At 42.4% G+C, this 23,695-nt stretch overlaps 1 protein-coding gene across 3 annotated transcripts in view; it reads left to right on the top strand.

Moving 5' to 3' along the window:
• ANTXR2 (ANTXR cell adhesion molecule 2) overlaps positions 1–23,695 on the top strand; it is a 174,804-nt gene that overhangs the window by 83,406 nt on the left and 67,703 nt on the right. For all 3 annotated transcript variants that reach the window (XM_048847486.2, XM_048847488.2, XM_048847489.2), the window contains 4 exons: positions 5,338–5,379; positions 8,850–8,945; positions 14,915–15,082; positions 18,997–19,077. In XM_048847486.2, the coding sequence (XP_048703443.2) occupies positions 5,338–5,379; positions 8,850–8,945; positions 14,915–15,082; positions 18,997–19,077 (387 nt within the window). The remainder of the gene's footprint in view (positions 1–5,337; positions 5,380–8,849; positions 8,946–14,914; positions 15,083–18,996; positions 19,078–23,695) is intronic.

The following is a 23,695-nucleotide window of genomic DNA, read 5'->3' as shown; positions in this document are numbered from 1 at the left end:
CTTTGTATGAGTGGTTTGAGGATGCTTTCTATGAGACCCAATATTCCTTCAGTAAGAGTGCCATGGGCAGCTATGTTGGGTCTGCCTGGGTTCCCTTGTTTGTATACCTTGGGAAGCACGTAGAACGTCTCTGGGTTCATGGGGGATGAAGTTGTAGAGTTTCTCTTTGGATTTGTTTGGGAAAGAATTTGATGATATCCTTAAATTCCTCGGTAAATTGTGGTGTGGGGTGTTTTTTGAGTTCTTTATAATGGGTGGCATGAAACACTTGTCTATTGGCCTTGTGAACGTAGTCGTCATGGTTGAGGACTACGATTGTGCTCCCTTGAACTGTCACAGAAAAATAAGACAAAAATACCATATCAACTCTGTGTGAACACTTTTCATAAAGCGATCACTCTGTATCTGACCTCTCAGTCCTCATCCTCAAAGACCTGCACAATTCTTTCAAAAGATGAGCCTGGGAGCTTAAATTCTGAACTTTGCTAGATACTAAAAATCATGGACTGAATAGAGACACTGGATATATATTTCAGAGTAGCAGCCATGTTAGTCTGTATCCGCAAAAAGAACAGGAGTACTTGTGGCACCTTAGAGACTAACAAATTTATGGTGCCACAAGTACTCCTGTTCTTTTTACTGGATATATAGTTTATTATAACAACGTATAACCTACTTGACCCCCCGCACAGCTTTCCCTCCCTTTTTCTTCTCCTTTCCCCGCCACGACTAGAGAGGTGTTAGTGGGACACTTACTCTTGAATGGTCTTTGAAATATGTGTCAAGTAGTTATACTAAACAATCTGATGCCCCTTTTATTTAATTGTGACATTCTGAATATATTTTCAAGACCTGAAGAAGAGCTCTGTGTAAGCATGAAAGTTTGTCTCTCTCGCCAACAGAAGTTGGTCCAATTAAAGATGCTACCTCACGCATCTTGTATCTTTAATATCCTGGTACCAATGCAGCTACAACAACATTGCAAATCCTTAGATTATGATAATATGCTCTTATTTCTTCCTTCTATTCCACATCCAGTATATTAACATAATTCATTATCCCAGTTTGTGGCCTACTACTTACTGCCTTCGATGTAAATGTCCTTGACTATTGATCACTCCTTCAAGAACTTTGGAGAAAGGGCGGATAAAATCACAGACCTGGTTGTCTTGCTGATGGAAGTATTTAGTTTCATGGGACAGAGAACAGCAAGCAAGAGAGCAGCAGGGCTCCCAAGCCTGAAAACTGTTGTATCGCCAGAATCAAAACAAAAAGGGATAAAGTTGGTACAGACTTCGAACAAAAACAAATGAGAACTGCAGAAGTTCCTGCCTTCCATTATCTGCAGACAATTGGTGTCCAACATTTTAGATGACTTAGGTATTCTGCTTAATCATTGGCAGGAGTCCGTTCTCAAAATGTTAGTTGATCTGAAGCCTATGTACAGTACCAGGGGATTTTTTGGCTGCTTTTTTTTTTTTAAAAGGGAGTTCACTGTTGACAGTTCTTTCACTCTTCCTTGAATATCAGAACAGATGATTGTATCAAACTGGCTTCATGCTCTCGTGCTGACATTTCCTAATGCCCACATCACTGGAACATTTGAAAAGTGCTAATGAGTGGATCAAAAGGACGGTTGCCTGAAGCAGCTATTTTTCTTTTTTTTATTATTATTAAAGAAATCGGCTCGACTTAGTTACAAAGAATGAAGTCAATGAGATGCAGTCCTCCCTGATGATCTGATCAGACCAAACCAAACAAAATTGGAGACAAATCAAATTGTACATATGGTTAAGACAGAGAAGTGTTCTTCAGAACCGTCAGGACTTCATTTTACTAATGTGAATGAAGAAAAAAATGCAGGCAATCTTGCAATAGTATGTCTTTTAATGTCGGCAAATTCTCATACTGCATTTGAATAATTGACTACAAAAATTGCCTAAATTCCCCTGACTGTTTTTTAAAACTGCATTTAATAATGGCTTCCCAGTGAACTTTGCTTTACAAATCAAACTGGAATCAGTACTGACTCTGTGTGTGTGTGTGGCCTGTCGAAACATAAGGATGGGAGCACTTTCATACCACTTCTGTCAACAGGGCCAAATATCTGCTACTCAAAGCAGATTATTTTCTCACACCATTGTCACTTAATGGCGGGGTACATTTTCCGACAAGTTTCATCTTCTGAAGCTGCTAGTAACTGCAGCTAATTAAAGCATTAGCTAATTTTAAATCTAGTTTATCCTACAACTCCAGTGAGTTTAGCAGCACCATTTTAGGGCCTGATCCCATGTCCAATAGGTCAGTGGAAAGCCTCCCACTGACTCACAGGCTTACAAGGCCCATTGAAGTTGTCATGAGTCTTTTCCTTGATTTCAGTGGGGTTTAGATCAGGCCCTTAATGGGTTTTGGATTAGATTTTTTTTGTTCAAATCTTGGTCCCATTGAAATTAATAGGCATTTGGCCCTAATGAGCATTAGCCCACATCATAAAACTAATACATATTTTGGCACACTTAGTTGTCTTGGCCTAGGAGAGTCTCAAGGGTGTAAGAAAGAAATGACAGAGTTATGAATTATTATTGATAAATATTTATATAGGGCCATAACTTTTTCTGGCATTTTACTGATATCAGAAAGGCCTCAGCTCTGAAAAGCTTAATGTACATCAGAGAAATAGAGAAATTTAAGGTAATAGATAAAGAAAGTGGAAGGAAAATGGGATGGGAGTTGAAACAAGATAATGTGAGTTTTATAATATTGAGAGAATCTTTTTGGTGTTGATCTTTGGATAAACTTCAGTGCTTCTCAGTGCCTATGCACATCTCCACGTGCCTAAATGCCTTTGCCAATCTGGTCCATAACCCCTCTGCTTCACGTTTCCCCATCTATAAAGTGGGCAGAATGGTTCTGATCCACCTCACAAAGATGTTACGTGGATTAGCTAGTCAAGGTTTGTAAAACGCTCTGAGACCCGGTGCTGGAATGCACCGCAGGAAGCCTTATTTATTCACCCTTACGTTAAAAAGCAGAGGAGGGAAAATCATGTTCTGACCCACTTTGGCAAGCACCAAACAAACATCCTCCTGTTGAAAATCCTTAATTTGTTCTCCTACCTGTTGAAGGTTCCAAGAACTAACAAACCAGTTTAATATTTTAATTCTGAAGTATTTGGTAATACCAAGCATTTACTTCTAACTATATTCATTTGGTGGCAAATTGCCGGCACTACTATGATGGGTCTCGCGCTTTCTCTTCTTGCGGGGTGTTCAGGGCACCGTTTCTTGCCCCTGAACTGAGGTATTAACTGCCCCACTGGTGTCCTAGAGGAGGGGAGTGGAGAGGGAGGGACCCGGGCCCACCCTCTACTCCGGGTCCCAGCCCAGGGGCCCTGGGGATAGCGGTAACCCACTAGAACTAGCAGTTCCTTCCCCTGGGCCACTTTCCTCTCCTGCCCTTCAGCTTGTGGGGCTTCCTGCCCTCCCCCTGCACAAACCAGGTATCCCTTTACCTAGGGTCTTGGTCTTCTTAGCCCACCGCAGCACTTCTCCAACTCTCCTCTGCTTTCCTCCAAACTGCTCTCTGCTCCAACACCAATCCACTCTGCTTCAACTCGTCCTCTTGTCTGATTGAAACAGGAGGTTTTTATCATGTGACTGGCTTCAGGTGCTTTAATTAATCTATAGCAAACTTTCTTCCCTGTGCAGGGAATAAGGCTCCCTTCTAACACTTTCCTGCTGCCCTCTGGCCATGCTGTGTCACAATTTTAATCTCATTCATATATGCGATGCCCACATTTATTTGGAAGTGAACTATTTTGGTGACATTACTATCTGAGATATCAGTGGTGACATCCAAGTTACTTTTATCAAGATTTAAAAAAAAATTCTTCTACATATGATGCCGTGAGTCCACTTATTTATTTGATATTCAGAGGCACTGGTGAAGATAATTAAAGTACTGGAATTAATGGCAGGGATAAGGATAAAATGATATCCCTCTATGATATCTCTGAAAATAACATAACTAGTATTTCAATACAAATGTAATTTTAACAGCTTTTTATGTAGCCATCATTTTATATATTTTAACCAAATCTGTATTGTACCAATGCACAAAACAATCATGAGTCTTAGTATAGGTGGAGTATTTCTTTTTTCATATCTGAAAAATACTGAGGCACAGAAAATCATGACCATTTGTCTAGATAAAGTATTCCTTCACTGTTAGCTTGGCCACAGAGCGAGCCCACTTGTAGCCTGCTAAGTCCAGCTTGTTTCTGTTTTGCAGAAAACTGTTTCTGACTTTAATTTTTGCTATCATCTAATAAATACATTGGTGTGTTTTTTCTGTTTAATGGCTTGTTGGGGATTTTGAGGTGAGTAGCAAGGAAACTCACAGAAGTTCATGCGATGCATGTGTGTAAGAGAGCAGAAAGAAAGTGGAAGGGGTGTAAGTGGCGTAAGTTTATTTTTTATGCTATATTGCATATTGAATTTAAGACTAAGATAAAATAAGATTAGAGCGAATAGAGGGCTTTTATTACTAACCGGAAAATCCCCTGGCATGTGCTTGCTTTCCTGTTTTCCACTCTGTTGACAAATTGTTAATATTTATGTCCCAGAAACCCTGTGGATGGCTATAAATTAGAAACAAACCTCCTTAACAAGAGGGATTATTTTCCAATAACAATTTAAGAATGTTTGTGAATGTAGCAACACCACACTGTAGGCATTCCACACTGAACACCATGAAGGAAAGCCATTTTCAAATTATAGATTTGAAATGTGCAAGCTGCAGAAATAATTTGGGTGGATAGTTTAAAGGCCTAGAGTTGATCTTGAGTTTCCAGAAGGCATTTTGCACTTGTCACTGGGCCAGAAATTCTCCAAATGCATGGCATGAGAAAACTGGTTTATAGTTAGGCAAGTTCTGAGGTAGGCTTTTGGGCTGCCTTTTGCTGAGGTAAGTCCTGAGGTAGGCTTTTGGGCTGCCTTTTGCTGATACTGTCTAATTAACAACATAGGACTTCATCACTGGCTCTTACTTAGAATGACTGAACCTCATCCAATTAGTAAGTAAATGGGCAGGCATGTTTGTCCCAAAGAGTGCCTGTCAACAAGTTGATTTTATTTAATATTAGAGGGATGGTGTTAATTTCCACACACGTTTGGTAATCAGGAGTCCAGGGAGTTGCAACAGCAGTTGCCAGTTTGTGAAGAAACATTGGTGATTCGTAGCGGAACGGTTAACAATTAAGATACTCTATCAGATTTTGAAGGTCACTTGCAGGCTCTGACTGCTGTCACTCATGCTTGTCTTTTGTATTGTTTTTAGGTCATCAAGGATCCTCCACCACCACCTTCAGCTCCAAAAGAGGTACAGTATGAAGGTGTTTGTTGACCTGTACAATAAGACATCATCCTAGCGCACCATCAATTGCATTAATTACATTACACCATCCCGTTAAATGTTGCTGTATATTACGAACCAGCTCTTTCCCCCAGTTGCTGGAGAGAAAAGATGGCATAGTGATTAGGGCATTTTCCTGGCATGTGAGAGACCAAGGTTCAGGTCCCAGATCTGTCACAGACTTCTTCTGTGACCTTGAGGAAGCTGCATTTGTTGTGCCTCAGTTTTCCATCTGTGAAACAGAGGTAATAGCACTTCCCTACCTCGCAGAGAGGTTTGGAGGGTAAACACATCGAAAAGATTTGAGGTCCTCAGATATTACATTGGTGGAGACCATATAAGTACCACAGACCACTAGATACTTTAGCCATAATTCCTCCTTAACCAGCGCCATCCCCTCTTTGGGCTGTATCTGTCCCACCTTTTTAAAAAACAAATAAAATAATCAAAGGTACTGTATTTTTGATGCTGATAATAATAATACTTGGTGCTTATCCACATGAGATGCCCAGTTTTATTTATTTAAAATAACAATAAAACCCACTATAACAAGAAACTCGAGGCTTCCTAACAACGAACTATCTTAAGATAACCGTTCATGACATACACTGAATTAACTCAGCCAGACAGTAAATTAAAGCATCAATAAAACCCTTTAACCACCCCCGCCCCCCTGTTGTCCACCAGGTACATAGTCTAAACTTCCTCCCAAAATCCTTTAAAATAAATGGCTTTCTGTTGTGTGTGTGTGCTCCCGCACAGGCCAGGCTGCTAGAATTCTGGGCTGCATCTGACCCACCTTTTTAAAACAAAATAATCCAAGTTACTGTATTTTTGTTGCTGGTAATCGTGATACTTGGTGCTTATCATATGTGCAGAGTTCTGTACAAATAACCAACTACAGATATTGCTCTGTTACTGAATATTAAACTTGTCTTAGAAATGGAGGGCACATGGTAATTCAATGCCTTCGCCTGAGAAAACACAAAAAGACTTCATTAAGGTAAAATTAGGGTTGCAGGCACATACCAGTGTTTTGAATTTATCTCACCTTTGAGGAACATTACAGTAAACACCCCCGCCCTCACCCCAAAGCCCTAAATATTAGAAATCCAGGGAATTCAGTGCTAAGGTGACCGCTTTCACAAAACCACACAGTCACACACAAATGACAGTTATGGCCCTGATCCTGCAAAGACTTAGGCATATGCTAAGCTTTCTGTAGTGTGAGCCAGCAGGCCTGATTCTCATTTATACAGAGGCCCCTTTTTACCATTCTGGCATTGTAAAAGGGCCTTAAACTAAGCAAAATTGCAGTTAAGAAAAGGTAAAATCCTAGTCAAGACAAGGCAGTTTGTAGTTATTACACAAGTTAGCAGGACAAGTTAAAAACTGTTTCATTTTGAAAAACTTTGTTTCAGATTTTTAGGTTTTTTCCCCCCTTTTCTCTCACTTCTTCCCATCGTCTTCTAGTGGGGGGGGGGGAAAGTAGGATTTAAAAATTTAAAATTTTTAAAATTTAAATTAAAAATTTAAAAAATTGTGCACACAAATGCATGGCTTGGTCGTATATCTGGATAGAAATGGATTATGGGGGGATTCCTGCTCTTGTTACATGTTAAAAATGGCAGATGTTCAAAATTAAAGGCTGTAGACTTTATTATACTTGTATATACCAACAGAAAACAGTTTCAAATAATTGTTGGGGCCAGATGTTCTCGAAAATATTGGACATCTAGTCCAGGATTTAAGCCATCACTTTCACCATGACTCTTTGATCTGAGTTCTCTGATTTAGAGAGATTCAGCTGAACAAACAAATTTCTTAAGAGGAACTGTAAAAAAGAACGATATGCATTACTTCCAAAATCGATCTGAGAACCCTACATTGCCTTGGGGGCAGAGTTAAGATTGGGATTGTAATTTGAGAATGACTGTCACTTGTGAAAGGGAAACCTTACCTCTGAATTTCCTGGGGTTCTAATTTTTTTCTCCTAACTTATAAGTCACAAAAGTCACTTAAGCCATTGACAAATGCTTGCAACTTTGACTTCCCTTAACAAAATGTTTTGGTGTTAGAAGTTCCTTCCATTTGGAAATTGTCCGAACATGGGACTGGGGAGGGATGAAAGCTTGGGTTGGTGTCAGATTCTGGTGGCGACATTCTCCCCCTTCTAGTTGGTTTGCTGAGATGTGCAGGAGAAGAGCCCGTCGTTTGTACACTTCCTAATATCTGCAGGAAAAAGGAGATTTTACCAGAGAGGGAATTCCTTTCTGAGGACCTCATGAAGTCTATGGAAGTGGGATGGAAAAGGGACAGCAGTGGGGAACCACACTGGAGGATTAGCCTTCTATGCCTGTGGCTATCAAGAGCATCATAGGAGCAAAATCCACTCCTGGGGTATAGAGAAATAGGTCTTGCCTTGGTGAGCACCTTAGGGAATATCCAACAGAATGTCCTTGAGCTGGTATCTGGGTTGAAGGGGTGAGCAGGAGAGCAAGGAGGGCTGCCCCTGAAACTGACTGGATGAATCCAATAAGTTTAATCATCTGCTGTCTGTTCTCAAGCGATGATCTTCCAAAAAAAGGGTGCTACAAGACTCTTCTATCTGTGGAGCCCACCACTGTTCGCAATGTGGCTTCATGTCCAAGCAGCTTTGGAGAACCTTTGTAGGCTGATTCTGCAACCTTCTGTGCTCTGGATAGCAGACCAGGTCACTCAGTCCTGGGGAAGTGGGTGTTCTAGGAGAATCACGAGTGGGTCTGCATATGGGCCTTGTTTCAGATAAGCATTTAAGTGTAAGTTCTAGCATGTACTTAAGGCAAGCGTGTGCGGCCACAGCTCAGGATCGCTTGGCCCAAACTTCACGTGGGAGACCAGCGGAATGTGTCTGCTACCCACCCTTGGCCTTCACTGAGAGCTGCAGATCTGTTGCAATCAGTCTACTGTAGGCTGTTGATGATTCTGCCTCTCTGTCCTTTGGCTATTGGCCTGGGTTTTGTACAGAGAGCAAAGCCATTTTACTGGAGCAGGCCTGTGTGGCTGAGAATCTGGCTCTTCAAGCACACTATATTTTTAAAAGAGGGAAACAATGTTAATGATTTTTCTCTCTGTGTTTTGTTTGTTCTCATCACTGGAAAGGAGGATAATGGGGTAAATGAGCTCTGATTAGTGGAAAGTCCAGTTTATTAAATGGCTTGAGAATGCTGGTCACGGTTTGGGACACTTCTAATGGTTGCCAGCGATGTTCTTCCGTGTACAAAAAACGTTTCCAAGGTTGGCCAGATAGCACGTGAAATAATGAAAACTGCCTTTACAATCTGCTGCTGTCACATTAGAGCTATATTTAAGTCTGGAAAACTGTTTGTGAACACTAATAAAAGCATGTGCTAGAAAAGAACTTAGTGCAAAAAAAATGTTTTTGAATTTATGGACAGGAAGAAGAAGAAGATCCCTTGCCTAACAAAAAATGGCCGACAGTGGATGCTTCCTACTATGGAGGACGAGGAGTGGGAGGAATTAAAAGAATGGAGGTTTGTACTCTGGAAAGAAAGAGAAACAGTGATGCATGAAAATACAAGTTTTCTGAGGTTCAGTTGATGGCAACAAAGTGTGCTGGAAATATAATTGTATCATCTTTGCTTGCTTCCCACTGACATCAGTCTCCTAAAATTTTTACCCTCTAAAAGAATTCTAAGTGTATCTCGGTCGATTATGGAAGAACTGATTTCATTAGTTCCATTTGATCTGAACTCTAAATAGATGCTGAAAGGCATGCGGATTCCATCAAGCTAATGAGGAGGAGAGCGAGAGCCTTTTTGAGTGTTTTGGAAGAAATTGCAGTATAACATAAGTACTCCAACTGTGGGCCAGCCAAACGCACCAACCATAGTGACATTAAGGAGAGGCTTGATCCGTAAGGAACGCACAGCTACAACAGTGCCTGTCTTTGAAGAGACATGACAGCACCATGTTAATTAAAACAGAATGAAAACTGTGCATCCGTATGGGTATGTCCCTTATGTCACACTTTATAGTTCAGTCAGCCTGTATGGAATTTGCAAGGCAATTTTCTTGTGCATTTTAACATGATTCTAAAAACCAGTCACTATCCAAGGTATCAAAACCACAACGACCCATAACGGGGCCCAGTCCTCCTTGAGCGCTCCTGAAGTCTGCTCCTGTAAGTGAGGGCAGAATCAGGGCCTTTGGCAATTCTAAATGATTAGTTTAGAGGAATGTAGATGGAAAAAATGTTTTATGCAGCACCTTTCAAATCCAAGCTATCTCAGAGGGGTTTACAAAGTACACTCAGGCCTCGATTTACGCTGTGGTTATGTTCTTGAAAAAACACTGTGCAAATAGAAATCGTGTAAACAGATACCAAGGGCCTATGGGAAATAAGGGTTTAGGTTCCATGCTCCCAAGGTGACCTCTCTAATTTATCCGATACAGGTTTTCTTAAAAATATTTTAATGAATTTTAAATTTGCTATTAGCCTTTACTGATGTTGAGGATGAACTTGAAATTCTGATAATGCTGATGTTGTTGAAGTCAGAACTCTGAGGGTTCACCTGGGGTGTCAGGGAAGGCCGGGGTGTGTGGAGCAGTGGGGTGGGCCCCGACTTTGGATGGGTGGGCAATGGCGGGGGAGGAGAGGCAAGAGGGATGGAGTAGGAAGGATCACCTTCCCTCACCCCTTCCAGACTGCATTGTGGAGGGCCATGGACACTCTGGCCAGGGCCCCCCTCAGGCCAGGCACACACCCGGGGAGCGGGGTCGGGGCACGGGGGCTTGCCCCGCTCCACCTGCCTGGCATTCCAGCCGGGAAGCAGGCAAGCCCGAGCGCCCCGACCCCGCTCCCCAGCTGGAGCACCGGGTGGGTGGAATGGGGCAAACCCCCGACCCCGGGTCTGCACCTGGGGCAGGGGTCCTCTGGCCAGAGTGTCCATCACCCCCCACAAGGCCACCTGAAGGGGGTGAGGGGAGGCATCCCCGATCCCTTCTGCCCCATTCCTCCTGCCTCCCCTCCCCCGTCATTGTCCACCCACCCGAAGTCGGGGCCCACCCAAGTGTCCGGGCCTGGTTATGCCACTAATCTGCGCATCTTGGCGACCGTGGTGCACTGTGTAAAAGTGAATCCAAACAGTGTACAAAAACAAAGGGTCACAATTAATTGACTGTGCATAACTGAAACCGTGTAAAAAAATATTGCGTAAATCAAGGCCCGACTGTAATGAATTGGACTCCAGAGTGTGGGTCTGGATTCTCAACTGGGGTCATGGTGCGTCTTCAAAGAAGGTTGCAGAGTTTAAATGATAACATTTTGAAAATGGGGCATTTTCCTATTAAACAGGAACCTAACACTTAATTTAACATAAATACACACGAGTTGCAATTAAAAAGTTTACATTTACCACACAGCAATATTTACTGTTCGAAGTATAGAGAAAAACCAGTTGCATCTCAGATACCCATGTGTGCAACTATGGGCAGATGTTACCTTATTAATAATAAGCACTGTGGACCAGATTTTTAAAGGTATGTAGGTTCCTATCTGCATCTTTAGGTACCTAAATACCTTTAAAAATCTGGCCTTCTCTGCCTAAATTCCCCATCTGTAAAATGGGGATGATAATGCTTCTCTATTCTTACAGCACCTCTGTGAGGCTATGGTCATTATCTGATGTTTGTAAGACAGTGAGGTGCTATGGTGATTGGGCTTATATAAGAATCTAGCTCAATAGATGATAGGACAACGTTTAGAAATCTTCAAGTTAGACAGTAATAGGCCAGTGGTTGTGCTGGTAACAAGAAAGTTGCATCTGTGATTTTTAAACTGTTGCAAAAAGCTGTATGAACAGTCTTAATTCAGTTTTAACCAGGCGTATTTCAGTTTAGCCTGAGTCAGTTAGGAAGTAACTGACAATAAGAGTGCCATGCATCTTTTCCCCTAGTTTAACTAAATTGATTTAAAAGCTGATTTAAGTTAAAGGAGTGCAACTTGCTCATGTGGACAAAGTATATTGCAAGCTCTTCAGAGCTGGGATCCTGTTCTTTGCTTGGTCTGCGAGTTGTGTAGTGCACTTCTGGCACTAAATTGCATGCATAATAAATTACAGTAAGTCTTAGCTCAAACACAGTATTTAGTTACAAGACATGTTTTAATTTATAGCTGGAATTTTGGCCAGGACACAGGGCTAAAAGCTGAAATCTTTTTGAAATTATTGTTGAAAACACAAACATGGTACAGCCATAGTCAAGGCCCTTTTAGGGCCTCTCCTATATGGTACTCAGCCCCTCTTGCCCTCTGTGGGAGCTGAGAGTACTCAGCACCTTGCAGAATTGCCATCTGATCTTTCAGTTACCTTCCCCCTGCACAGCCATGTATGGCAGTGGAGTGTGAGACTTCACCTCTGACTGGTAATATGGGATTCAATGGCCACTGTTAACTGAACAAAGTGGCACAGAATATAGGGCAGGGGAATCCTGACTTTCAGATCATATTAATCGCCCCTTTCTAGTCCATCTGGGGGAGGAGATATCCACCCTTAAACCTTTCACTGGGTCTGGGCTGAATGTTGTCTGTCTGGTGACTCAGGTAGGTGTAATTGTGGAGGTAGGAGGCAAAAGGAAAGATTTCTAGGAAAAGTGAAGGTGAGCTGGTCACGGTGACTCCCGGGAACATTAGGAAGGAGGGTTCTTTTTTACTTGACATTAAATGGGGACACAGAGTTTACTAGAAACTTGGGTAAATTAAGGAAAAATAGGCAAGTTTTTTAATTTAAACATTTAAAATTGAAAAAGACCAAACCCTTAGAGCTTTCTAAAAAGCGTTGTTTCTCCTACTTGATTTATTTTGGTGACATCAGCCCCTGCTGACTCTTCTTTACTGTCACTTCTCTTCTTAAACACTGTTCTTTCTCTGCCCAGTGTCCTGCTGAATCTTTCTAAAATAAAGTTGATACTGTATGGAAGGGCTCTGCCCCTTCATTGCTTCCCCATAGCCTGGTCTGATCTCTGACTCCAGTGTCTGTCTCCTTTTTGCTACTGAATGTGCTACTGCCTCTAACTCGGTCTGTCTCCTCAGCTCCATCCCCCTTTCCTGTCCTCCCTTGCTCCTTGTTTTGCCCCCTACTTCTCTCTTGTCTCTTCTGCTGATAAGCATGTTTTTTATCCTTGTCAAAAAACTCATTTCGCCACTGAACCTGCCCTCACCAAGGTCCTGACAGCCTCCTCCCTGTATGTCATAGAGTCAAGTCTGTGTTCTATTCCTCTGAGTTTCTGTGCTGTTTTCAGTGCATATGGTCTTTCAGTCTTCTTCCACTTTCTCTTGTTCCTCTGTTCTCTCCTGATTCTCTTGCAATCCTGTAGGCAGCGCCTTTACTGTTTCCTTAGATGAGGAGGAAAAGATAAGAAGGCAACAATCTTATAGTGACCCACAGTGTGTCGTCTTTCCTCTCCTCTTCTCTTTCTATGTCTACTCTCTCATTAGGCAACTTCATTCACTTCAGCAGTTTCAGGTACAACCTCTCGGCTCATGACTCTCAAATTTACTTCCGTAGCCTTGTCTTCCACCCCTCCAGCCAGCCTCAGACATCTCGGATGTTCTGACATCATTTTGAAATTCATCTCTCCCAGACAAACTTCTGCCTTTGCTCCAAATCCCTTTCCATCACCACAGACGTTCCCCCTGTTCTTCCCATTTTCCAGGGGGTTGTCGTCTGTGTCACCGTAGGGTCCTTTTTCTCATTCCTATTTTCTACCATGTCCATTTCTCACTTTGCCACCAACTCGTTTCCTCTGTTAGGAAGGTCAGATAAGAAGTTGCCTTCCCAGGCAATGCTATTGCTCCTACATGATAGTCCAGCACAGTTTAGCCACCGTTGGCTAACTCTGAGAAGTTCTTCCCAGCTCTGTGTTTCGGAATTGCCTGAAAGTTTTCTGTTGCTGCATTGGCAGGCCCAGCCCACAACAGACTTAAGTTTTCTTATCAAACTGGGTTGTCAGACTCAACAAGTTTCAGGTTCTTCTCAGTGAAGCTATTTTAAGCTGAAGGGAAGATCATTTCTTCTATAAGGAATACACCATCTAGCACTAAATGGTTTTAACAGTGTTTAAAACATGTATTAACGACGTCATCAAAAACACTGTAAAAGTACTGAAAGATACAGAAATGTTTTTATGACTCATAGGGTCTACTTGGAAATGAAAGCCCAGCCTAATATTGCAGTAAGAAGAGTCCCTGTTTTTGTTTTGTTTTGTCCCTAAGTAACCTAGCAGAAAGGTTCAAAGTAATCCCCTGCCCAAGAAATAGCAGCCTGTATTTTACCAGGTGAGTTATTAGCGTATGCTTGGACTACCGCATTCACTGCAGTGGGGTTCCACTAATGTAAGTGATAGAGTTTGGCTCACTGTTTAAATCATGTTTTTTTCCTCCAAGACATATTTCTTCCTTTGATGGGGCCAGTGTTTCTTCTGTTCTGTATCCTTACAGCATATTGAGCTCACTTTTATATCACAATGCAAATACATGCCTTTTTTACCATAAGCAATAATACAGATTTTCTTTCCATTTGAAATATTCACATATATATTCTATCCAATGTGATGGAGATAAACATGTCATTCACATTTGGCCACTTCATCTGCATCCTGCCCGCTATCTGTCTCCCACAGAACTACTGCTAATATTCCAAACCTCTGAGCAGCTCCAATCAGCTTCCATTTAAAAAAATACTGTTGAAGAAATAGTTCTTTCTTGTCCATAAAAACTACCATGGGTCTGAGGTTCAGGACGGGTAATAGCCAGTCCTGCGCTGACAGGTTTAAAGTAGATCTCCGAACTTATCTGAACTAGAAAAGTCAAGTTATCAGAACTAGAGTAGATTTGTACCTTTTAGTAAGGAAAGATTTCCCAAATTTCCAGTGTCACAGCCTTCTTTTGATACATGGTACAACAGTGGTGGGCAACCTGTAGCCTGCCGGGGTAATCTGCTGGCCTGCTGCCAAACAGTTTGTTTACATTTGCGCAGCCGCCCGTAGCTCCCAGTGGCCGTATTTCGCCATTCCCGGCCAATGGGAGTTGCAGGAAGTGGTGCGGGCCGCAGGGATGTGCTGGCCGCTGCTTCCCACAGCTCCCATTGGCTGGGAACAGCGAACCACAGCCAATGGGAGCTGTGGGCACCTGTGCAAATGTTAACAAATTGTCTCGCAGCCTGCCAGCGGATTTCCCTAAATGGTCTCAGGTTGCCCACCACTGTGGTACAACCTTCATTTAATATTTTGTTTTACTTTTCCAATATTGAGAATTAGCAAATTATGTTTCAAGACATATCTAGGAGAGCTGGTTAAAATCACGAGACATGTTAGTGAAAATGTTCATGAATTTTTTTCCTCTTCCCCCCCCCCCCATAAAAAATTGGAATTAATATTTTTACCCAGTCCTATTATTTAGTACACATATGCCTATATTAATACCGTACATTCTCATTTTGTTTAGGTTCGTTGGGGTGATAAGGGGTCTACAGAAGAAGGCGCTAGGTTAGAAAAAGCCAAAAATGCTGTGGTGAAACTCCCAGACGAACCAGAAGAGCCCTTTCAAGCGAAACCTCCTAAACCCAAGGCTACCTCACAAGCTGCTCAGGAAAAGTGGTATACTCCAATTAAGGTAATCTTTTCATCTTTAAATGAATGTCACTTTGCTGTGTCTTTATATTAAAGGCCAGATTTTGCAGCCCTTACTCATATCGAGTAGTACCTTACTCCTCAAGTAATCACATTCAAGTAAATTGAACTGTTTTGGAGTAAAGTACTACTCAGAGGGAGTAGAGGTGGCAGTATGTGGCCCTTAATTTTACACTTCATTATTCTGCACCAGATTCTGATACTCTTACAATGAATTATCCCTTACACCAGGGATCGGCAACCTTTGGCACGCGGCCTGTCAGGGAAAGCCGCTGTGGGGCCAGGCTGGTTTGTTCATATGCAGCATCAGCAGGTTCAGCCAATCACAGCTCCCACTGGCCACGGTTCACTGCTTCGGGCCAATGGGGGCTGCAGGAAGCAGTGCGAGCTGAGGGATGTGCTGACTGCCGCTTCCCGCAGCCCCCATTGCCCTGGAACGGCAAACCACGGCTAGTGGAAGCTGCAATTGGCTGAACCAGCGAATGCTGCATGTAAACAAATTGGCCCAGCCCGCCAGCAGCTTTCCCTGATGGGCCACGTGCCAAAGGTTGCCAATCTCTGCCTTACACCATGAGTAAGGCTAAGATTTAGTCACAGGCAGGCCTGCCGACAGAAATTCCGGGCCCCAGGACCAGGGCCGTCCTGGGGGAGGGCTGGAGGGGGGGGCTGGGCACTGCAGCTCTGGAGGGCCCTAGGACCAGTCCCACCAGCTGCTGCTGCTTGGGCCATCCTTGGGGTCAGCGGCTCCATTTGCTGCTCAGGCGATCCTTGGGGCCAGTTGCTCGGACCATCCTTGGGGTCAGCGGCTCCATTTGCTGCTCAGGCAGTCCTTGGGGCCAGTTGCTCAGGCAGTCCTGGGGTCAGCCACACTGGCCGCTGTAGTTGTGGAATTTCACGGGGGTCCCAGAAAGTCACGGAATCCATGACTTCCGTGACAGACCCACAGCCTTAACCATGAGTCCTGAAATCAATGGGACTACTCTTACAGTAAGGTACTACCAACGGAAGAGTATCAGATCATCCCCTTTTATTGATGTTTGCTCTGTTCATTTCACCATACATTTGTCATCTGATGGATTAAAAATCTAAAGCTGTTTGTTTACAGCTTATAATAGTTTTTCTAAACAATTTGCTGCGTCCAAGATATTCCTGCGGGGAAAAAAAGTGAAAAATAAATATAGGCACAGAGTCAACAAGAACAAGAGTCAAGTACAGAAACCTGACTAAAATAAATGAAAGCAAAATAAATGGTTGATGCTAGTAATATTATTGAATAAAGAGATTTCCCTTTGGAGACTGCATGAACCGCCTCCAGCCCAACAGTAACCTTCTTCTCAAAAGCTGGATAGGAGTCTTTGGACATCTTTGATTAAAGTGTGTATAGGCAAATGTCCAGACAGAAAGCATCCAGGTCACATGGCGATTTAATTTAGATGCTCTGGTTTACATAGTAACATGCTTTGGCTGTAAAGTAAACAGAACTTTTCACCAATGCTAACCCCGGGGCACTGGCACGCAAAGCTTTCTTGATACTAGACTTAATTACAGCCCCACAGGGTTCTCAGCATGCATCATTTCAGTACCGCATTCTCCTAGGGATTAAATAGACTGAAAAGCATATTCTGTAAAATCTGCACAACTTAAATATTTTAAAACATAAATGCTCAAGAAATAGAATGGTTTGGATTCATTTGTATCATGAGTACTATAAAGGGCAGAAAAACAATGCAATGCAAAACAATCAATAGTTTCTTTTTAGTACACTATGAAAATTACCTTTTCAGAAAAAAAAAAATCGAAGTACCCAAACCTACTGTACTATGTAAGAGAGTTCATGGACAAGTCAGGCAGGTTGATAGCTACCCATTTTTGTTGCAGAGCATCAGACTTAAAACTTTTCTTTCATTTTGAAAGACTCATCTGCCTTTCTAGTTATTGCTGGTACGCAAATGGGGAACATCTTTGAAACTGGTAATTTCACTTGAAACAGAACATACTTTTTAAATGGGTCAGCTGCAGTTAGCAAACAGAGAAATAAACCATACAAATGGCTAGTCAGTCCTGCAAAATATCATCTGACCAGGTCATGTAACCTGGTGAATAATAATAATAAATAAAAATTAATAATTTATAATAGCAAATAGACATACAAGGGGTTCAGGTACCTTGCAGTCAACAATGCAACTGGGGCTCGAACCAGCAAGGAGCTGGGCAATGGGAGCTGAGGGTGCTCAGCGCCTTGCAGGACTGGACCATTGAAGAGCGGGTATAGCTCTCCAGGGACCTGGTGAACGGCCTGTTTAGCATCACTCTCAGTTAAGTAAAAAGCTGTTTAATAAAGAAGACTAAAGAAAAAGGTCATCTGAATAAAATAATGCATAAAAATACATAAACAAAAAGCAGTTTATCTTTGTTAGATTATCATGTTTTTTCTTTTAAGGCCTGCCTACAAACAGAAGTTGGGTTTACCGTAAATCAGTTTATAATCCCATCTTTAGTTCAACTAGTGCAACTCTGTGTATAGATGAGGTCACAGTCTTAGGGCTTGTCCACACAGGAGGTTATATATAATTATACCAGTATAGTTAAGCCACTATGGTTATACTGGTATAACTCACCGTGTAGGCACTCTTATTCTAGAATAATATTGTTTTTCTCTGGTTTAGTTTAAACTACTTCCAAAGTGACATAAACTAAACTGGAAATAGGCACTCTCATTATGGAATAAAAGTGTCCATATGGCAAGTGATACCGGTGTAATGCTTTAAATTCATACCTTACCTCACAGTAGTATAACTTCCCATGTAGACAAGCCCTTATATTGGAAAAGCCCATAGCTTAGGGCTTGTCTACACTTAAAGCGCTGTGCTGCTGTAGCACTTCAGTGAAGATGCCACCTACGCCAACGGGAGGGAGTTCTCCCATTGGCATAGGTACTCCACTTCCCTGAGAGGCAGTAGCTGTGTTGATGGGAGAATTCTCCCATCAACCTAGTGCTCTCTACACTGGGGGTTAGGTCGGTTTAACTGCATCATTCAGGGGTGTGGATTTTTTGTACTCCTGAGCAATATAGTTATAGCAACCTAATTTCCTAGTGTAAACCAGGCCTTAGAATTTCCCACTCATTTGACACTTCGGGTATGTCTATACTACCCGCTGGTTCGGCAGGCAGCGATCGATCCAGCAGGGGTTGATTTATTGCGTCTAGTCTAGACGCGATAAATCAACCCCCAAGCATTCTCCCGTCGACTCTTGTACTCCAGCGCCGCGAGAGGCGCAGGCAGAGTCAACGGGGGAGCGGCAGCAGTCGACTCACCCTCGTGAAGACACCTCAGTGAGTAGTTCTAAGTACGTCGACTTCAGCTACGTTATTCAAGTAGCTGAAGTTGCGTAACTTAGATCGATCCCCCCACTGTGTAGTGGAGCCACCACTTAATCATTTGTCCCGGGCTCGGTTTGTTCCCATTAATTAGGATTTATGCTTATACTGTCCCACTTAAGCAGCACTCGTCATTCACTGGTATTAGGGGATTGTCTGCACACAGACTTGCACCAGTATTCTTGCACGAAGCAAATTCTGGGTGGGCAATCTTATTTTGGTTTAAGGGGGCTTATTTCAGTTTAGCTTAAACCTTTTCCTATTTGGTTCATCTAAACTGAGCTAATCAGGGCTTAAACCAAAATTAAAGTGTCCACACAGATTGCTGCACCCACTTAACTACACATGTTTAAAATCATACCTGAAGTTAAACCTGAACAACTCTGCATGTAGAAAAGTCCATGGCTAAATAAGCTCCCTGGAAGACAACACAGGACAGCAGCTATCTCAATTTAAATATATCCCTGTTAATTGATATACACTGTAATGCTCAAAATCAACCTGCTCTATTGTTACAGGGTCGACTTGACGCACTGTGGGCTCTGTTGCGACGGCAGTATGACAGGGTATCTTTGATGCGACCACAGCAAGGAGATGAGGTTTGTGTGTGTGTGTGCATTTAGTGGTGGTGGAGGGAGAGAGGGAGTTGGTTCTATTTCATAACACCCCCTGGTGTATTTATTAAATTAAGCCTCTAGGCATAAATAAGAATGAACATTGATAATGCACTCCTCTTAGCTAAACCAAGTTGTACAATCACTTTATAGTATTAGTTTCTTCATTTTAAGGATGGAAACTGTAAGATTTGTAATTCAGCAGGTCAGATCATGACAGGGGCTGCTCATGGCACCATCCAGAAAACTCCTACTGAGGCAACAGGATATTATTAATAAAGTGCTTTTGTATTTCATATATTGTGTCTCTGTAGACTGGTTAGAAGAACAGTCTTCATGTTCTTAACTCTTTGATTCTAAAGCCAAAACAAACTGATGAACAGAGAAACAAACAATCATTTAAAAGTAGTGCCATTAAAGAGATGCATCACCAGCCAAAACATGCTGCAGACCCTTGGTGTCCTGAAGCAGTTAATTAAAATGAAGAATGCTGTAAGTCTTTTGTCTGTCTTAAATGGGTGGTGTGGGGGGGAGATGGTGCAACTCCATCAAGAGCAACATTCCCCAAACTTGTAGTGTGGGTGATTGATTTCTGGTCTCCATGTCCTAAAGAGAGTGTCACAAATCCATCTGATGTCTTTTTATGTTGGGATCTGTGACTTATCTTTAAGATATTTAATATTTCATTGAGCCATTATACTCCTTATTGGCTAGAAATCCGAGGAGGAGACTTAGAACAGGTTATTCCAGCTAAATGCAACAATAACTTATACTCAGTAAAGTTGTTCCAATGCACCTGTTAGAGGATACTCAGTGCATGTTTTTTACGACATCTTCCACTTACTGACCAAAGCATACCCCCCTTGGAGCTCTGCCAGCACAAATGCAGATTTGCTAATCCATTGAAATCCGTGGACCCATTCATTCAGACATGGGCAGAATTTGACACAGAAACGCTATACTCTAGAAATATTCTCCCTTTCAAGAAAATAAATATCCTTTTATCATGTAAGCAGCAATACAAGCTGACAGTGCAAGTATGTTTTTCTCCATTAATTCCATATCTCCTTTCTTTTAACTTTAATTTGCCATAATTTTAAAACAGTTTATCTGTTAACTTTCTTCCTCAGCGGTTCACTGACTTAGTAGAACTCTCATTCAGAAATTGATTTTATATATAGCAAAATTAGGGCTTTTTGGAAACTTATCTAAAACTTTTTTAATACATGTCCTTGATGCAGAATACAAATGTGCAACCTGCCTGTTGTTTAATACAAGCCCATTTATTATGCATTGTTATCAGTAGGCACTATTACTGATATGATTAGGTACTGTTCCTCAAGATACTTTGGGGATGTATCACTATCCTTGAGTAAAGAGTAGTGTGCACTGATACTGTTCCAGAAGCAGACCAGGTTCAGTCCCTGCTTCCTTCCTTGTTCCAGAGGGGAAATAATCTGCTCCAGGCCTTAACCAGCAGCAGATGATCAGATAGCAAGTGTGAAAAATTGGGATGGGTAATAGGTGCCTATACAAGATAAAGCCCCAAATTCCGGGACTGTCTCTATAAAACCGGGACATCTGGTCACCCTAGCCATTTTGTTCTGGTTTAGTTCACTGACTGGCACAAAATGGGAGTGGAATGGAGTCAAGGTTCTGCCCACTCCCTACCCCTGCCTGCCTCTCTGTGTGTCACAGGAAGCAGGAGCCCCAAGAAGCCCCACTCTTCCCTGCACTGCCACTTGTAAGGCAGGTAGTTCACACAGGGGAGAAAAGGGGAGAGGCTTATGTCCTCTTACTTTCTGTGCAGGTGCATAGGACAAGACTTGCTCTAATTCAAGGAGCACCTTAGAAATATCTCTACATTAAAAATTGTACAGGGGCATGGATGCGTGACACTTTACAGGGAAATAAAGCTGAGAGGTCCTCATGCCGGGACTTTGCTGTCTACATTACTCATTACAGCAAAGGTTAACTATGAACCTGGCATAAATTCTGCACCAGACAAGGGTCTGCCCCAAGGTGTAGGGCCAGAGCTCTGCAGTGCATTGAAGGTGAGGATGAATGTGGTAGAGAAGGAAGTGCAGGACCTGATGGTGATGCTGGAGGTGATATATATAGTGTACACTAGAAGGGTGCAATGTGAAAATTAGGGAGGTCAGAAGCAAGAGGGTGCTGCATTCAAAGGCCAGGGCGTGGACCAATTTTTTTTTTAATCTTTTTTTTTCCTCATAGAAATGGATGGTATAGGATGGATTTTGGAACTATTCTAAATGGAAAAATGGCAAGATTTTGCTGGAATGGAGGCAGAGAGTGGTGGTGGAAGGAATAAAATGTGAGAGAGGAGAGTAGGAGGTGGGGATATCCTTTTTATAACAATGTACAGCTTTGTACATGAACATTTTCAATAGATTTACTGTGGTTGCAAGATTGTTACTGTTAGTGTGTTGGAAATCCGGTTAGGTATAGTAGATCCACATGGCAAACGTATGTGCCATATACAAAACCGGACAGTTTGACAGGTTTGAGAGGTGTGGGAGGGATAGCTCAGTGGTTTGAGCACTGGCCTGCTAAACCCAAGGTTGCAAGTTCAATCCCTGAGGGGGCCATTTAGGGATCTGGGGCAAAAATTGGGGATTGGTCCTGCTTTGAGCGGGGGTTGGACTAGATGACCTCCTGAGGTCCCTTCCAACCCTGATATTCTATGATTCTAAATGCAGTATGAGAATAGAGGCACTGATAAAATAGTAACTGAACAGGCTGAAAATTATGAGTAATTTTGCCGCCAAAGTGGTTTTGCAGGTGTAAAAACGGGACTTTTGTAAAGTGCTGCTGCCATAGAAATAAGAAAACAAATTTTTGAACCAACAGGAAATGAGACTTCTATTTTGTATGAACTTGAGAAGGCAGTGACCAGTGTCTTCCTTTACAAGAAAGAGAGAGAGAGAGAGAGAGAGAGAGAGAGAATGAGAGAGAGGAAAAGATCTGGCTGAATTTCAATTGACTGAGAGAGGGGTAGAATTTATAATGCTGGATGAAGTCTTTGTCCTTGGGGTATGACCCGTGGCAACATAAGAACACAACTTCTGTCTGGCTATCAGCATGTTTTATACCCCGGGAAAAAAAATCCTTTTATTTATTCATAGATTGTTCAGTGCAGATCTGCACTGTATACCTCTTGTGAGTTCAAGTCAATAAACAAACCAACTCTCTCTCACACACATACTGGAAGCACTGTCATGCTAAATAGCAGGCCAAACAAATGTTTTTCTTTTATTGCTTAGAAACCTGGTAGTTCTCATTTGCAGGAGAATTCACTGCTGAATTCAAGTCCTTGATCACGTAATTCAAGTTTAGGCATGAAGTATCAAAGCAGAGAGAGCTTTCTTCTCCATCCCACTCCCTCCCTGCACCCTCCACGCTTCTTCTCTTTCCTACAAGCCAGCTAATGCCGAGGGTGGCCCAGTTTGAGGGCCGCACACAGTCAAATCAAGAGGCTTTGATTTGTGGATGGAACTCCTTAGAGTCATAAATTTTTCAGCTGGCAATCCACAAGGTTAGGGAAGCTTGTCCAGGTGTGAGCCAGCAGGTTGTCGCCGACATCTGTTTAGAGCATAGACACAGGTCCTCACCAGCCTGCAGTGAGGCTGCTGGATTGTCAGCAGATGTAGTTAAGAGTGGCAGAACAGTTTTGGTCTCACATTTGCCGCCTGGGGGGCTGAAACACTAAAGGTAGAGTGGGGGTGGACACAGCTGCGCTCCCAAACATGCCTCAGGCACAAATAAAGAGATCTAATATAGTTTGACTCTGTTGTGGTGGGGAAACGAGGGCAGAGAGCCACTTCAGAGACAACTTAACGCGGCAACATCTGCTGCCAAGTTTCCAGGGAGTGACAGGGGACAGCAGGTACAGATCGAAGTCCCCATGTAAACAGCCTCCATTAAGCCATGGACTCTTTTGAAGGGGTTCCATCAAACAGGCTAGAGTCCGCAGCTGGAGTTTGTTTTGTTTTCAAAGCCCTGTTTTGTTCTGTGCACTAACAAGGTAATTTATAAATGATGCATTACCATGCATTCATACTTCAATACTTTTGGGGTTGCTCCATAAACCAGTTAACTGTCAGAAAAGTGTCTTGGCTTTAATTGAGGTTATGTTAACCTTCAGACCACATCTCCATACTCTCAGCCACACAGCAGAGCTGAGTTTGTATTCTGTAACAGAGACGCCTCGTAGCACCGTTGTAAAGGGGGGATGTCTGCCATTGTCTCTGTTGTGAAACTCCTGTTTTGTGGGGTTCATTATTGCATCTGACAAGAAACTCGGCACAGGTTTGCACTGTGGCTAAACAGGGTCTAAATTGTTCTAAGTTTGTTTGTTTTTTTTAAAAAGGCAAAATAAAATTGTTCGTTTTCAAATGCTCCAAATGACTGTGCTGATTTGCAAAATTTGATACTCATTGAGCTTCTGAGCCTGCAAACACTTCTTGTGCTCATGAATAACTCTAGGTATGTGAATAGTTCCATTGAACTCAATGGGTTTACTCATGTGCTTATGACTGAGCAACCATATGCATAATGTTTGCAGGATCGGGGCATAAAAATG

This window comes from Caretta caretta, chromosome 4 (assembly GCF_965140235.1).
Source record: "Caretta caretta isolate rCarCar2 chromosome 4, rCarCar1.hap1, whole genome shotgun sequence".
Lineage (NCBI taxonomy): Eukaryota > Metazoa > Chordata > Testudines > Cheloniidae > Caretta > Caretta caretta.
Note: the sequence above shows the minus strand (reverse complement) of the source record. Positions and strands in the feature narration are given on the sequence as shown.